A 17,089-nucleotide genomic window follows, 5' to 3' on the forward strand; every position below is an offset into this window, starting at 1 on the left:
TTATAGCAGCGAATTCTGATTTTTCAAACAGCTAGGCCTCCTGCTCCCCTTATTGGAAGCCTTGACACTCAAGTCAGAAGACCAGGTCCCAGGTCATGAAACATCTTGAGCTTAAGTCAAAATCTTTATGTTGTATTAAAATGTTGAAGAGGTCAAGCAAACCAAAATAATAATATTTTTCAATATACTGCTTTACAATAGTATTGTTACTAATGTTAGCTGCAAATTTAGTGATTAATTCAATAATTAATAAACATTTTACAGGCGACTGAAAATATGACTTCAGTCTGTTTCATGATTCTGAGGCCTGGTTTACGGTATGTGATGGTACATGTAAAGTGTCCACCTTTTGTCTGTAAACATTTTTTCAATACTACCCCTCCTTTAGTTTTGGTCAAATTTCGACGACAAGGTACATAAGTAGAATACACTATGATACATAATTCTGTAATAGGATCTATTAGTTTTGCACAGAGGGTGTTGTCAAAATTACTGAAAATGGAAATTTCTATAAAACTCTTTCAAAATGCTATACCTACTATGGGTTTGTTGTGATTTCAATAAAGATAAATACATGTATATGAAGTATTTTTAAACATAATTCTATCTATCATTCTTTCCTTAATTTTGACAACCAGTGTTGCCTTGGATACTAAAAATACATTTTTTTATGAAAATGGTACTTCTACAGTCTTATTTCAATAAACTTTGTACACTTTTTGCCCAATTCTGTCTATCGGGTTGAATGAACATTTTTACAATGGTTATTAAACATAGAATTATGTTTTAAAACACTAGTCCTCCTACTGGCTTTTTTTGTCTGAATAATCAATAAAACTTAGTACGCAAGTGAACTAAACCAGGGATATTAACTGTATTGAATGGCATCCATATTTCAAGTCCAAGCGCTGCAGCTTTTTTCCTGCCTTTATTAAGGCTACAATTCTGTAGAGCTACAGTCTTGTCTGATGCATCTGATTGCTTTCCTCAACATAAGATGGAATTGTTTGACAACACTTTACTTTTGTCAGGGAAAAAACTTATATAGTATATATCCTTTGAACGTTTGGAATTGATAACTCTGACAATACCTTGTTTTTTTTGTCTGAGTAACATGTAATTGGTATAAAAATATCATAACAGAATGGAATGATCTGCACAATTAGGATGATCCATGAAGGCTTTCAGGTACATGTACTCTGCTGTCTGGGAAACTTAGAGGAACAATTATTTCTGTCTTCTTTATAATGTTACAAACAAGAGGCCCAAGTGCCGTAACAGTCACCTGAGTGTAATACACCATTGTAAAGGATACAAAGAAAAATAAAACTGGAGATACTGTGAGCAAGATTACAAAATAATACCCCCTGCTACAATTTTTAGGTCACCTGAGTCACTCACGTGACCTTTTGCTATCCGTTCTCGTCCGTCGGCGTGCATCGTGTGTTAACATTTGAACATTTTTAGCTTCTTCTCTGAAACCGCTTAACCAATTTCAACCAAATTTGGCATATAGCATCTATAGGTGAAGGGGGACAAAAATTGTGAATTTCATGGTCCCTGCCCCCCTGGGGCCCAAGGGGTGGGGCTAAAACCACCAAAGATAATGCAATCTTTAAAAATCTTCTTTACTCCTGGACATCAAGCAGTCTAACTGTTGGCATCATTGTAATAAGCATTGAGCCCTCTACAAAAATTGTGAAATTCATGGCCCCAGGGTCAGGGGCTCTGGTGCTAGGGTGGGGCTATATAGATCATATAGTGAAAGTGCATTATTTCTTTGAAAATCTTCCTCTCTGCTCCTGGGTATTGAATAAAGTAACTAAGTACATAGTTATAATGAACAAGAGTGCCTCTTCCAAAATTGTGAATTTCATGGCCCCAGGGTCTGGGGTTCTGGTGTTAGGGCAGGGCTCTATTGATTATATAGTGAAAATGCATTAATTCTTTGAAAATCTTCTTCTCTGCTCCTGGATATTAAATAAACTAACTAAGAACATAGTTATGATGAGTAAGAGTGCCTCTTCCAAAATTATGAATTTTATGGCCCCTGGATCAGGGGTTCTGGTGTTAGGGCAGGGCTCTATTGATTATATAGTAAAATTGCATTAATTCTTTGAAAATCTTCTTCTCTGCTCCTGGATATTAAATAAAGTAACTAAGTACATAGTTATGATGAGCAAGAGTGTCTCTTCCAAAATTGTGAAATTCATGGCTCCAGGGTCTGGGGTTCTGGTGTTAGGGCGGGGCTCTATTGATTATATAGTGAAAATGCATTAATTCTTTGAAAATCTTCTTCTCTGCTCCTGGGTATTAAATAAAGTAACTAAGTTTATAGTTATGATGAGCAAGAGTGCCTCTTCCAAAATTGTGAATTTCATGGTCCCAGGGTCAGAGGGTCTGATGTTAGGGTGGGGCTCTATTGACTATATAGTGAAAATGCATTAATTCTTGCTTTTGGGCAACAAAGCTTCATTTATCAGTTTATGGATCCTCTAAATTGCTGTATTGTACTCAGGTGACCGTTAAGGCCCTTGGGCCTCTTGTTTTGAGTGCCCATTCAAATTTTTTTAAATGTGACCTTGAACTTGCCAAAAAGACCTTGGTCAAAAAAATGATTCATCCTCTGGTAATAAGTAAACATTTAGTGAAATATGGAAATCCAATGCTTCTCCATTAGAAAATTAGAGATCTGTCATGAATTTTACACTTTTTATACCAGTGACCTTGAATGTGCCACAAATAACTTGGGTCAAGGTCATGACACACCCTCAGGTCATAAATAATCTTTGTACGAAGTATGAGCTTCAAATGATTCTCTATTACAAAGTTATAGCCCAGACAAGAATACTATACTTTTTCTGTCAATGACCTTGAACTTGTCCAAAATGACCTTGCATCAAGGTCATAAAATACTCTGGGGTCATAAATAATCTCTGCACCAAGTATGAGCTTCCCATGATTCTCCATTCATAAGTTATAGCCCGGATAAGATTGCACAGACAGATGGACAAGGTGATTCATATATACCCCACTAAACTGTATTTGCCTCCATTTGTCAATATTTACATTTGCTGTGTTTTTTTACTAAGCCAACCTTGAAATTGATATGAAAGCCATTTTTGTATATACTCACGCGTAGAAATATATATGGAGAACTTCGCGCCAAAGTGACGTCACAATGCCACAGAGACGTTAATAAAATATGACGATATAGGGCAGTGAGAAATTCAAACATTGGGTATATTTTTGGTGCATTTAAACATGTAAAATGCAAATATAAGGAATGTTTTTAAGTTTAGTGTGAATTACTGGTGTGTAAATCACACAGACTTGCATGTAGGCATATTTTTCATTAAGGGCTAAAGCGCGCTTCATGAAATATGCCTACGTGACAAGTGTGTGATTTACACACCAATAACTCAGACAAAACTTAAATACATTCCTTAACTATCACCGTTCTGACTAAGCAAACCAATAGTGCTTGAACTTGAGGAGAGAAGAGAATTTTCAAAGAATTAATGCATTTCATTATATAATCAATGGAGCCCTTCCCTACAACCAGAACCCCTGAACCAGCAGCCATGAACCCCTGACCCAGCAGCCATGAACTTCCCGGAATGACACTTGGTCAAGGTCATGACACACCCTCAGGTCATAAATAATCTTTGTATGAAGTATGAACTTCAAATGATTCTCTATTACAAAGTTACAGCCCAGACAAGAATACTATACTTTTTCTGTCAATATCCTTGTACTTGCCCGAAATGACCTTGCATCAAGGTCATAAAATACTCTGGGGTCATAAATAATCTCTGCACCAAGTATGAGCTTCCCATGATTCTCCATTCATAAGTTATAGCCCAGATAAGATTGCACAGACAGATGGACAAGGTGATTCCTATATACCCCACTAAACTGTATAAAATTTGCCTCCATTTGTCACTATCACCATTCTGACTAAGCAAACCAATAGTGCTTGCGCTAGAGCCAAGAAGAAAATTTTCAAAGAATTAATGCATTTCACTATATAATCAATGGAGCCCTGCCCTAAAATTAGAACCCCTAACCCAGGAGCCATGAAAAATTCATAATTTTGGAAGAGGCACCCTTACTCATCATAACTATGCACTTACTTTGTTTGTTTAATATCCAGGAGCAGAGAAGAAGACTTTCAAAGAAAAAAATGCACTTCTACTATTTAAAAAACTTCAATGATGTCACCCATTGTTATTAGTCTACATTTGTTTTACCAATTCAACCAGCACTTGATTTGGATATTTAAAGATCCAACTGTACATCAAAAGATAATTAAGCAATTGAAATGAACAAAAAAGATGAAAGGGTTTAGAAATGGTAATTAATTAATAGAATTAAATGATAATTAAGCAATTGAAATGAACAAAAAAGATAAAAGGGTTTAGAAATGTTTTTCCATGCACATGAAAAATAATTTCTCCGAATTTGTCACACTATTAGAATTTATTTTGTTAAAAGTTATTTCCAATGCACACGAAAATAATTACTTACATATTTTACACCAAAAGAGAGTCTTGTTAAAGAAGCAATTCCAATGCACATGAAAAATAACAATTTCTCTGAATTTTGCACACTAGCACTGTACATTGTATTTGAATCTTGTCATCAATAAAATATCCAATACTTATCCGATGGTATTTTTTTAACAGAAATGTTCCCGGTCTTAAATTTTGAAAGCATCACTTTTTGAAACGATTATAAATACATTTTCATATTGAACCTTAAACCATGTCACTTCCTGTTGCCGAATATCAGTTCAGGGTGCCGTTTTCAGCAAATCCCCTCAGATTATTCGAGATTATGTCTGTTCTCATACTTTTCCAGCCTTATGACAAAATTTACAGCCCATCTATTTTTTGACACCGTTTTTCTTGCAGATCTTGATAGGAAATTTTTTAAAAGCAGATTTTGCATAACGCCAACAATCTTCTCATTTTATTTAGAACTACGAGAAGTATTGTCCAACAGGAAATCCATAAAATTCCAACACTTTTCCATAACAAACATCATGTTACATGGTATGATAAATGTCCAAATTTTAATTAAATTTTTAGGTCACCTGAGTCACTCAGGTGACCTATTGCTATCCGTTCTCGTCCGTCGGCGTGCGTCGTGCGTCGTGTGTTAACATTTGAACATTTTTAGCTTCTTCTCTGAAACCGCTCAACCAATTTCAACCAAATTTGGCATATAGCATCTATGGGTGAAGGGGAACAAAAATTGTGAATTTCATGGTCCCTGCCCCCCTGGGGCCTGAGGGGTGGGGCTAAAACCACCAAAAATAATGCAATCTTTAAAAATCTTCTTCTTTACTCCAGGACATCTGTGAAGCAGTCAAACTGTTGGCATCATTGTAATAAGCATTGAGCCCTCTACAAAAATTGTGAAATTCATGGCCCCAGGGTCAGGGGTTCTGGCCCCAGGGTGGGGCTATATAGATCATATAGTAAAATTGCATTATTTCTTTGAAAATCTTCTTCTGTGCTCCTGGGTATTAAATAAAGTAACTAAGTACATAGTTATGAAGAGCAAGAGTGCCTCTTCCAAAATTGTGAAATTCATGGCCCCTGGGTCAGGGGTTCTGGTGTTAGGGCGGGGCTCTATTGATTATATAGTGAAAATGCATAAATTCTTTGAAAATCTTCTTCTGTGCGTCTGGGTATTAAATAAAGTAACTAAGTACATAGTTATGATGAGCAAGAATGCCTCTTCCGAAATTGTGAAATTCATGACCCCAGGGTCAGGGGTTCTGGTGTTAGGGCGGGGCTATATAGATCATATAGTGAAAGTGCATTATTTCTTTGAAAATCCTCTTCTGTGCTCCTGGGTATTAAATAAAGTAACTAAGTACATAGTTATGATGAGCAAGAGTGCCTCTTCCGAAATTGTGAAATTCATGACCCCAGGGTCAGGGGTTCTGGCCCCAGGGTGGGGCTATATAGATCATATAGTGAAAGTGCATTATTTCTTTGAAAATCTTTTTCTGTGCTCCTGGGTATTAAATAAAGTAACTAAGTACATAGTTATGATGAGCAAGAATGCCCCTACCAAAATTGTGAAATTCATGGCCCCAGGGTCAGGGGTTCTGGCCCCAGGGTGGGGCTATATAGATCATATAGTGAAAGTGCATTATTTCTTTGAAAATCTTCTTCTCTGCTCCTGAGTATTAAATAAAGTAACTAAGTACATAGTTATGAAGAGCAAGAGTGCCTCTTCCAAAATTGTGAAATTCATGGCCCCTGGGTCAGGGGTTCTGGTGTTAGGGCGGGGCTCTATTGATTATATAGTGAAAATGCATTAATTCTTTGAAAATCTTCTTCTGTGCTCCTGGGTATTAAATAAAGTAAATAAGTACATAGTTATGATGAGCAAGAGAGCCTCTTCTGAAATTGTGAATTTCATGGCCCCAGGGTCAGGGGTTCTGGCCCCAGGGTGGGGCTATATAGATCATATAGTGAAAGTGCATTATTTCTTTGAAAATCCTCTTCTGTGCTCCTGGGTATTAAATAAAGTAACTAAGTACATAGTTATGATGAGCAAGAATGCCTCTTCTGAAATTGTGAAATTCATGGCCCCAGGGTCAGGGGTTCTGGCCCCAGGGTGGGGCTATATAGATCATATAGTGAAAGTGCATTATTTCTTTGAAAATCTTCTTCTGTGCTCCTGGGTATTAAATAAATTAACTAAGTACATAGTTATGATGAGCAAGAGAGCCTCTTCCAAAATTGTGAATTTCATGGCCCCTAGGTCAGGGGTTCTGGTGTTAGGGCGGGGCTCTATTGACTATACAGTGAAAATGCATTAATTCTTTGAAAATCTTCTCCTCTGCTCCTGGGCATTAGGGTGATAAACTAAGTACATAGTTATGATGAGGAGGTGGGCCTCTTCCAAAATTGTGAAAGCCATTGCCCCTGGGTCAGGGGTTCTGATGTTAGGGCGGGGCTCTATTGATTATATAGTGAAAATGCATTAATTCTTTGAAAATCTTCTTCTCTGCACCTGGGTATTATTTAAACAAACAAAGTGCATGGTTTTGATGCATAAGGATGCCTTTTCAAAAATTGTGAATTTCATGGCCCCAGGGTCAGGGGTTCTGGTGTTAGGGCAGCGCTCTATTGATTATATAGTGAAAATGCATTGATTCTTTGAAAATCTTCTTCTCTGCTACTGGAGATTATCTAAACAAACTAAGTGCAAGATTATGATAGGCAAGGATGCCTCTTCCAAAATTTTTAAATATATGGCCTTAGTTTTAAGGGTTCTTGAGGAAAGGGGGGGGGGGCTCTATTGATTATATAGTGAAAAAGCATTAATTCTATTAATTAATCAGTAATTAATCCTGTCTGCTCCTTAGTGTTGAGCTGATAAATAAATTGCTTAGCTATGATGAAAATGGGAGCTTCGAACAGAATTTTTAAATCTTGTGGTCCTAGGGTCAGGGGTTCTGGCATAATGAGGGGGGGGGGGGGGGGCTTTTGAATTTCTTGACCCTTGGTCTTGGGTTCTGGTGTTAGGGTAAGGCTTTGTTGAATCTGTATTGAAAATGCATTGTACCTGTGAAATTCTTCTCTGCTTCTGGGCATATCGGAAGAAAACTGAGTAAAAGTTTAAATGATATAAGTAAGCGTATTTCTACCAGATTTTTGAACATCTGGACCATTTGTTTAAGCATTCTAGTCCTGGGCAGGGCTCTATTAATTAGTATTCTACTGAGAGAAGTTATTCCCCTTTTCCGTTCACCTTTGATAATTAATCACTGTAAATAATGTATTTGAAAGGTTAATAGAATAAGATAATTATGCAAGAATGTTTATCATATAATTCAAAAAGTATTTTCTTAGTTTTAATAATCAGGTAGACCTGTAAGTAATAGATAAATAAAAATGAGACAAAAATAACTTATCTTATTAAAAGTTCTTCAAAGACCATAAGAGAGGTCAATGCTCTAGGTCTTAATATGGGTTTAAAAATAGTACAGAAGCACTAATAGTTTGTTAATAGTCTGCATGGTGATAGTGTTAAGTGGGGAACAGATTAGAACTTAATTTATGAGTTGATACTGAATACTAGACTAATTATTTTGTTGATCCTGATCTTCCTACTTCTCTTTCTTTAGGGCAACAAAGCTTCATCTATCAGTGTATTCAACTTCTAAATTGTTGTATTATACTCAGGTGACCGTTAAGGCCCTTGGGCCTCTTGTTGTAGTTTTCTTCTGCTTCCAGGTCAAAAGTGTTCAAAACACTATCTGAATCTCTGTAAATTTACTTTGGGTTCAAATAAATTCTTCATCTGATTTCATGACTGCTCAGTACCATGGAAAGCTTTGAAATGACATTAGCATCAGTTTCATCCTCACTAGTTCATGAATAAAAAGATGGAGTGTTCAATTAGGTTAATGTATTGTATCACTGTTGGATATATAAATGGGCTAGATCCTACTGTATTACAGCAAAGTTAGATATATGAATGAGTAAATGTTTTTCTGGGGTCTAAAGTGGGGAATTTTTTTAAGCAAGGTAAATTACGAGATGGTGTTAAAAAGTTTAGAGAAAACACCCCCTCTTCAGAGGGAATGTTTTCTTTATACTATTCATCATCATCATCTCATTATTTATCCATTACATAATCAACAGAGCTCCCCCCTCCCCCCCCCCCCCCCCAACATCAGAACCCATGACCCTGGGGCCACAAATTTCACAATTTTAGAAGAAGCACCCTTGCTCACCACAAATATGCACTTAATTTATTTGCTAAATAGAAAGGAGCAGAGAAGATTTTCAAAGAATTAATGCCTTTTCACTGTATAATCAATAAAAAAATAGAGCCCCATCCTAACACCAGAACCCCTGACCAAGGGGCCATTAAATTCACAATTTTAAAAGAGGCACCTTTGCTCATTTTAATTATATATTTAGTTTGTTTGTTGGACACCCAGAATCAGAGAAAAAGATTTTCAAAGAATAATGCATTTTCACTATGTAACAGGTTCCCCCCCCCCCCCCCAACACCAGAACGCTGACCCTGGGGCCACTAATACAATTTTGGAAGAGGCATCCTTGCTCATCATAACCATGCATTTAGTTTATCTGCTTAATATACAGGGGGAGAGAAGAAGATCTTTAAAGAATTTGACTCAGGTGACCTTAAAAATAAACAATTATTTTGACATGCAATAAAATTACACTGTAAATCAACATAAAATTTTGACCACTTTATTATATACTAGTAAGTTTTTATCAATATAGGAGAATGTACAACCTAGCAACAGCAATTCTTTGCTTGTTGAACATTGTTATACTTGCATATTTTAAAACTTTCACATAGGCTCAATATAAACTTAAGAAGGAATAAATACCTATAGAATTTACAGTTTGTCTATCAATGAAAAATGTAAGCATTTTAAATTTAAATTTTTCAAACATTTTTGTATATTGTACAAGCTTGTTGCATAGTTATCTAAATCTACCCATCTGATTTGTACATCTACATTGTATATTAAAAACATACTGTATATGTGGCATTTGGACACACAAACAGTAAAGTTACATGTGAAGATAATTAACATGCACCAATACATATTGGTAGTTTCTTTGTCAGTAACTGGCATAAAAAGCATAGAGGTAAAGAATGTGCCTTTTAATACCCCAGGAGAGGTGTGTAAACAATACAATGTACATGCATATATGTCCACAACAAATAAGCCTTAGAATTTTCATTCCATGTCAATTCTTCAAAGATGTGACAAAAACCATTTTAAGTACATTTTAAAATATGTGTACTGGTAGTTGACATATTATGTAACTCATTTCGTCAAACTTCAGTGTATAATTTATGTTCCAGAATGAATATAACAAACAGATCTCTCAGTGACAAAAAATATCTTTAATTTTTTGTTTACAATCTTCAGTAAATTTTAAGTAATAATATTGAGTAGCAAAAGTACATGAGAGCTAAAATTATTCACCTTTAATATTATATCAAGGCAAAAATACATGTACATGTATATCTCGCATGTCACTTTTAGACACACACTGCATACATACTGTAGAAGCACAAATTTTCCTGGGAATAAAATTTCTTTGTCATCTAAAAAGGTTTTGTGGGCATTAAATTTTTTTGTTTTGAAAGTGACTCTATTCAATATATAGTCATATAAAAATTTTGTGTGGGATTTAATTTTGTTGATACTGTATACAGGGAGTTTTGCTCCGTGTTATTTTCGCCCTTTCACACTTGAAAACAATTTTGCCCCATTTAAATTTGCCCAGTCACAGTTCTGTTTAAGACATTATACTGTATTCTTTGAATTCGCCCCATTTTAAATTCACCCACCTGTGAGTATGGCGAAATGGGGGGAAAATAAAAGGGAAGCAAAAATTTTCCCACATACATTAATTGTTAACAACAAAATACTCAAAATGAAATCTCCATTCTCAAACGAATACTTCTGCTTTTACAGTAATTGCTAATGGATATTAACAACATGTATGAATAATGTTTCCTGAAAGTCCTTAAACCAGTCCTGGGCACATACATGTATGTAGGAACATGTCATATCTAACAGGGAGCACTGTGTTCAGAAATCACCAGCTGTCAATGTTGTCAGCTGGCATCAATCACCAGATCTGAATCATAGTCTTCTTTGTTTGTGTCAGCTGTCTCACTGAAATTAAACAAAAAACATCACTTAAGCAAGTATAATAGAAAATCAAGGTTAAAAAATGATGTATTTATCACAAAAAGAATGCATTAAATAAAACTTCACACTGTTAAAATCTAATTTCTCATCATGAATTCTATATTTGACTGTCTTTTAACTGGTAGAGTACAAGTAATATATGTATTGTCTTTGCATCACAAACCTATCAGGATTAGAGTTATCATTGCTGAATATCTCCATGGGTAACATGGCAGGGGCTTTCTCAATTTTAAACGAATTTTGTCGTGACTCTAAATGTCTCTCCAACTCCTCTCTTGTCATACGGCTCTCAGCTTTCTCCATCTTTGATTTTGCTGTGTTCAACATCATGAAAAAGTTTAAATGTCATTATACACATCTTTAAAATAGAAGAATGTCTTAAATATTTATTTTTATCAGTTTAATGTTTAAAGAAGAAGGTATGGTTTTAGCTTTATTGTGCCCTAAAAATTTAATGTTTTCAAAAAGATTTGAAACTGGCTTAAATATTAATTGAGTATATGACTGTGATAAATCAGGAAAGAATATGGCATGAAGGAGTACCATTCTGGAAATATGACGTCATTAATTTGATGCATTTCTCTATTTTAAACATAAAAAGACTCAAAATGACCCATTTCAAGGGTTATTTTCCTTAAGGAAATAGTGTCCACAGCCGTCGCCCACTTTAATTTTCGGATATGTTGTGTAAAATTCTTTGAAAAATCACACATCTAAAAGAAAATTCCATTGAAAATTGGTGTCTTCTGCAACTTTTTAAGAAAATACGGGAAAATGCACAAGTTTATGACGTCACAATTAGCATTTAGAAGGTCGTGTGAGAAAAATGATTTGCATTATCTTTCTGCATGGAATTTCAAAGATTCAGAAAGCATGAGTTTTAATTTTTTACATCATTTTCATTTTTAAGAAAAACACAGGGCAAGATTTGTATTGAAACCGTACCTTGTTCTTTAACTCAAAATCAATGACAAAAAAAATCTGATCAAGACTAATTTGTCAAGAAATTAATCTGTTATGTCTCATACTCAAGGTTTCCATACAAGATGGAAGAATATATAATACATATATTACCTTTTGATTTCTTTGTGGAGGGTCTAGAGCGCTTCTTCACAGGTTCTGAACTCGAGGACCCCTGCCAAGGTGAGACACATTCTTTTAAGTTAGGTAATCAAAGATTACAAAGTTTACCACCACAAATGACAACTATAGGGCAAAGTTTAACATCAATATTCTCGTAGTGTGCATTCCTAGATATGCCATAAATGCAAGTTTGTCAGGATGAGGCTATTTCGTTACAGCCGCTTTGAAGAAGAAATTGAAAATGCAAAAAAGTTCATAAGAGATCCCAAATTACAGATGAAAAATAAAGTCCTAGCAGGCTCACTTAAACATTTGACCTATTTAAAAAAATATTTTTAAACATTTGAGCTAAATTCACTTACAGCAGCTTGAAAGAGAGCAGCCATACTAAGATTTCCAAATATAGTAGAGGCTTCTGATCCAAAAGGTAACTGGGCCTGACCTGGACTCAAGGAAATCTTCCTCCTTAAAGTTTTATAGTATTTACAATGTACATGTATAATGCACCGATCAATATATACAAAACACATATATTCAATTCAATTTACCTTACAAATAAAGTTCTGCATGAAAATGTCTCACTGATAAAAAAAAAATTCTTGCACCAGCCCATCTTCAACAATGGATGCTTTACTACTACACAAGGATGTCCATAAGATTTGAAATAGCAAGGGACATTAAAAAAGTAGAAGGGGCAACTGAGGTTTCTCCCCTAACAAAGGGTTGAGGGGGAATACCAGAATAATCAGGGGATTACATAATGAAAGGCGGGGAAATCCCCCAGCCCTTGGGTCTTAGGGACATCCCTGCAACATGATATACATTGTGCCATTAGTGTCTTACTTTTTCCCAGAAGTGTGGCCATCTGCTTCACTGTCACTTGATGCTGTTGCGTCAGAATCTCCAGAGGAATCATCTACCTTTTCATACTGTAACAGGCGATCTAAGAGAAAACTGGAAATAAAGGTTAAGGTTTATTAAAATCCTTAATACATTACCTAAAGTATATTTCAATTTTTTTTTAATTATTGCATGTTTCCCCTGTGAAAGTTTTTTTTGATTTTAATTAATCTTAAGTGGAAAAAGAAATTCTTTAATCTGAACTAGTAGTGGAAACACATGTAAATGTATATGTACATGTAGCTTAAAAAGAGTCAACGTTGAGCCCCGCCCCTCAAACAAATAAGGAAATGTTAGTTGTAATATGCTGAAAAAAAATCATAAATTCAGACCTAACAATAAAAACAAGAGGCCCTGGGGCCACATCGCTCACCTGAGCACTCTGGCTAGGAAAAAGCAGAAATCAGTTCAGTCTTGAAAAAGTTAAAATATAAAACTGGTTCGGGGGGAAGAGTTAGGGGGGGGGGGGGGGAGGATGGAGTTTTAATTTGAACTAACTTGAATCTAAACTTCATAGGGATGCATTTGAATTAATATGACAAATAATGGCTTTGCTGTTCTTAAAAAGAAAATTTTGATAGATATATCCTTTGTATTCCTTTATATGATCCCCTGTTATGGTCCCTCTATTCTCCTGTGGATCATGATTTGTACAAATTTGAATCTACATTACCTGATGATGCTTCCATTTAAATATGACTAATCTCCTGTGGATCATGATTTGTACAAATTTGAATCTACATTACCTGATGATGCTTCCATTTAAATATGACTAATCATGGCTTTGCTGTTCTTGAGAAGTAGATTTTAAAGATGTTCCCTATATATTCCTATGTAAAACTTTGATCACCCATTGTGGCTCCACCCTACCCCCGGGGGTCATGATTTGAACAAATTTGAATCTACACTACCTGAGGATGCTTCCATATAAATATGACCAATCATGGCTTTGCTGTTCTTGAGAAGAAGATTTTTCCTATGTATTCCTATGTAAAACTTTGACCGCCCATTGTGGCCCCACCCTACTCCTGGTGGTCATGATTTGAACAAATTTGAATCTTCACTACATAAGGATGCTTCCATATAAATATGACCAATCATGGCTTTGCTGTTCTTGAGAAGGAGATTTTTAAATTTTTTTCCTTTGTATTCCTATGTAAAACTTTGACCGCCCATTGTGGCCCCACCCTACCCCCGGGGGTCATGATTTGTACAAATTTGAATCTACACTTCCTGAGGATGCTTCCATATAAGTTTTATATTTTCAAGCACAGTGGTTTTTGAGAAGATTTTTAAATGATGCCATTAATTTTTCATGAATTCATAATTATCTTCCCTTGGAAGAAGGCGTGGCCCTTTATTTGAACAAACTTTAATCCCCTTCACCCAAGGATACTTTGTGGCAAGTTTGGTTGAAATTGGTCCAGTGATTCTTGAGAAGAAGATGAAAATGTGAAAAGTTTACGACAACGACGACAGACAATGGACAAATGTCAATCAGAAAAGCTCACTTGAGCCTTCGGCTCAGGTGAGCTAATTATGCAATACTTTATACCATTTATTTATCATAAATAATGTATGGTTTACCTTTTGTCTCTAGAAACCTTGAGTAACTTCCCTTGAGCCTTTCGTAATTCTTCCAAAAAACATTCTTGTTCCTAATTGAGAAAACATAAATACAATTGAATGCATTGGTGATAAGGTACAACTCTGATATCAGAACATTATTCCTGAGAGAAAAATAGCAGGCATCACATGTTGAAAATAAAATAGATCAGCTCAATATTTTAACCTTTATATAATATAATTTTCTCAAAGTCCTAAAACATTTTAATTACTTTAGTGTTAAAAGAGTCTGTATGTTAAGTTTTATTCAATTGAATAAAGCCAAATTTTCTCCAAGAAAACAGGCAGGTACATAGTATTGCATCTTGGCTGTTCAAAGACTCTATCAACTACCTTATAGTTTACTATAAAATGAAGTATAAACTTATAAAAGACAAAAATGCTCTACTTACATATACCAGTAGTTTTAATTTCTTTTTTAATGTTTTATACTTCTGCTTATAATCAATCTGGTGTTCCCCTGCAACATGCCCATCTGAAACAATAAAATGAGTACAGTGAAAACTATGTAATCCGGCATCTGTGCAATCAATTTCACTGTGAATTCCCACCCTAATTTAAATTCTCATTTTACAATTTTCCATGTTCTTTACACTGTGAAACAGTATACTGGTTACAAATGAACATACTTGAAAGGCAGTAATTTCTCGCCATATATGGCCTGTCACACATTACAGTTTGACATTATTCAAATCAAGCAGGCCCCTTCAATCAAGTTTAATTTTTTTTCAATCATTTTATTTCAAATTAACTGTCATTTATTTTAGTTAGAAATGACCTTATTTTCTATTACTTCTCTGTTGGTGTTGCTTTTGGGAGCTTAGGTAGAATATTCTATCGTTAAAATTGTGAGGTCTTACGAACTTATCTTCATGCATTCTTAGATAAAATATTTTTGGGATGTTAGATTTTTCACGCATTTCTTCTCCATTCTCCACCCTGGTAAAAGTTTTTAAATTAACACCCTGGACTTTGTTGTGCAAGTACACAAGATAATAAATTACAAGCTTGACCTGTTTTAAAGTAGATACAATGTTCTATCATTAAAATGATAACCCAAATGTCCTACAGAGTTTAACAATAAAATGTGTTCTGTGTATTGCCAATGCAGCAAAGCAAACAGGGGCTTTAAATCTGAGTGCAATTAGTATGAAAAGCCTAGAGGGTTCTGAATGTCAATATGGCATGTAAATATGAAGCGAGTAAAAAACGTTGAAAAAACTGTTGAATTCGTCCATTAATTGGATAAAATACTTGGGTGAAAGGTATCCACCATCTCAAAAATGTTTGTTATGTAAAATGAGTTTGTTATTTTTAATGCAAATTCATTTATTTTCTCTAAATTCATTTCGGAGCAATTCTGGAATTTTCTGCTACATAGCGGGTATATGATTCTAACTGTGGTGAGGGCCTGTCCAGAGACACAGTTAGATTTAAAGATGCGCCTTAATTATTATTTTATTTTCAAAGACAGGTAAAAGTAGGTAGAAGTAGCTACTTCAAGTAGGTTTAAATACCTAGGTAGCTATTAATAGCTACGTAGGTAGAAATAGTCTTTGGACTAAACCTATTCGTTAGTACGATCAGCAGGTCCAGTACAATCAGTACATTTAGCTACATAGCTAAAATTACCTACCGTAGCTTTATTTACCTACCTTAGGTAGCTTTATTTAGCTATTTCAAGGCAACTTTTCACAATTTCGGTATTTATTTTAAAAAGACAAAAAATCGCAAGTAAATGTCTACTAATATTTATACTAGGGATTATTTAAAAAGCAAGCCAAAGCAGAGATAGTTTTAACATTGCTGCGTTTGAACACTTTTAAGGAAAAGATGTATTTCCATTGTTTGAGTAACTGTACACCACCTTGTGTGTGATGAGACGTGGATAAGTATGATTACTTCACATTGTGCTCATGTTAACCAAAACTGGTTTTCTTTGTCATTTCATTCAAAAAGTAACTGTTTGGTCAAAAATTAACTGTTGTATATAGCCCCAAAACTTTTAGTACTTTGATTGAAATTGCATAGAAAAAAGACACATCTCCAAGAGTGATTTTTTCATGAAATGTTTTCAAATGAGTTCAAAGTTGAAAATTATCACTGCATCAAAGTGCAATTTTCCACTTTCTGGGGGAAATGCTAATTTAACAGAAATAAGTTTGATTTAGTAGGTAATTAAGCTACTACAGGTAGGTAAATAAAGCTACTTCAGGTAGATAAATAAACTATGTAGGTAATTAAAGCTACGTAGCTAGTGATTGTACCAGACCTGATCAGTGTCTGCAAGTCATAAACCTATTTCTAATTCTAGCAAACATATATTTCGCTAACTGAGAAAAATAGATTTATAAAAATATGTATACATACTAGTGGAAGGAAGATATGTATTCATTTTTAAAGCACATGTAATATGTTATATAAAAACAGAAAATTAAGCACCAGCAAGTGGCATCATTGCATTGTTGGTTTTCTTCTACAGGAAGTTACCCATTTGCGCTTTACGTCACAATAATTGTGCTTCCTTTTACTTCCGGCCGTCGATGTGAGTGAATGAGAAATATGTATATTGCAAGAGAAATCCGGTCTAAATCAATGTCATCGTAGATTATTAAGATGATTTCCAAATAAAAACACATTAACAATGTACCTTTTTATGAAGGGTCATATCTAGTTTTCCCGTATATGTATTAAATTTATCCAAAATATGTATCAAAACAAACGTGGGTACAAGCAAAA

General features: G+C 34.8%; 1 protein-coding gene across 2 annotated transcripts; it reads right to left on the reverse strand.

Moving 5' to 3' along the window:
- Positions 1-9,238: 9,238 nt before the first annotated feature.
- LOC133197647 (uncharacterized) lies at positions 9,239-16,851 on the reverse strand. 2 transcript variants are annotated; one of them, XM_061333764.1, is made up of 8 exons: positions 16,793-16,851; positions 14,743-14,825; positions 14,312-14,382; positions 12,668-12,778; positions 12,187-12,289; positions 11,816-11,876; positions 10,905-11,055; positions 9,239-10,705 (listed from the first exon to the last, which is right to left on the reverse strand). In XM_061333764.1, the coding sequence occupies exons 1-8, from the start codon at positions 16,806-16,808 to the stop codon at positions 10,645-10,647; spliced, it is 657 nt and encodes a 218-aa protein (XP_061189748.1). In that variant the 5' UTR covers positions 16,809-16,851; the 3' UTR covers positions 9,239-10,644. The 2 variants fall into 2 exon arrangements, with proteins under 2 accessions (XP_061189748.1, XP_061189747.1); XM_061333763.1 differs by having other exon boundaries at positions 16,721-16,794.
- Positions 16,852-17,089: the final 238 nt, after the last annotated feature.

Source organism: Saccostrea echinata, unplaced genomic scaffold, assembly GCF_033153115.1.
Source record: "Saccostrea echinata isolate AGI-Se365-2 ecotype Australia unplaced genomic scaffold, CSIRO_AGI_Sech_v1 ptg000030l, whole genome shotgun sequence".
In the NCBI taxonomy this organism is placed as follows: Eukaryota; Metazoa; Mollusca; class Bivalvia; order Ostreida; family Ostreidae; genus Saccostrea; species Saccostrea echinata.

Coding starts and splice junctions, on each gene's coding strand:
- LOC133197647 (XM_061333763.1), bottom strand. CDS start 16,745: ATGAATACATATCTTCCTTCCACTA. Junction 11,056..11,815: donor CTCCACAAAGAAATCAAAAG/GTAATATATGTA, acceptor TGTTGAACACAG/CAAAATCAAAGATGGAGAAA. Junction 10,706..10,904: donor GATAACTCTAATCCTGATAG/GTTTGTGATGCA, acceptor GTTTAATTTCAG/TGAGACAGCTGACACAAACA.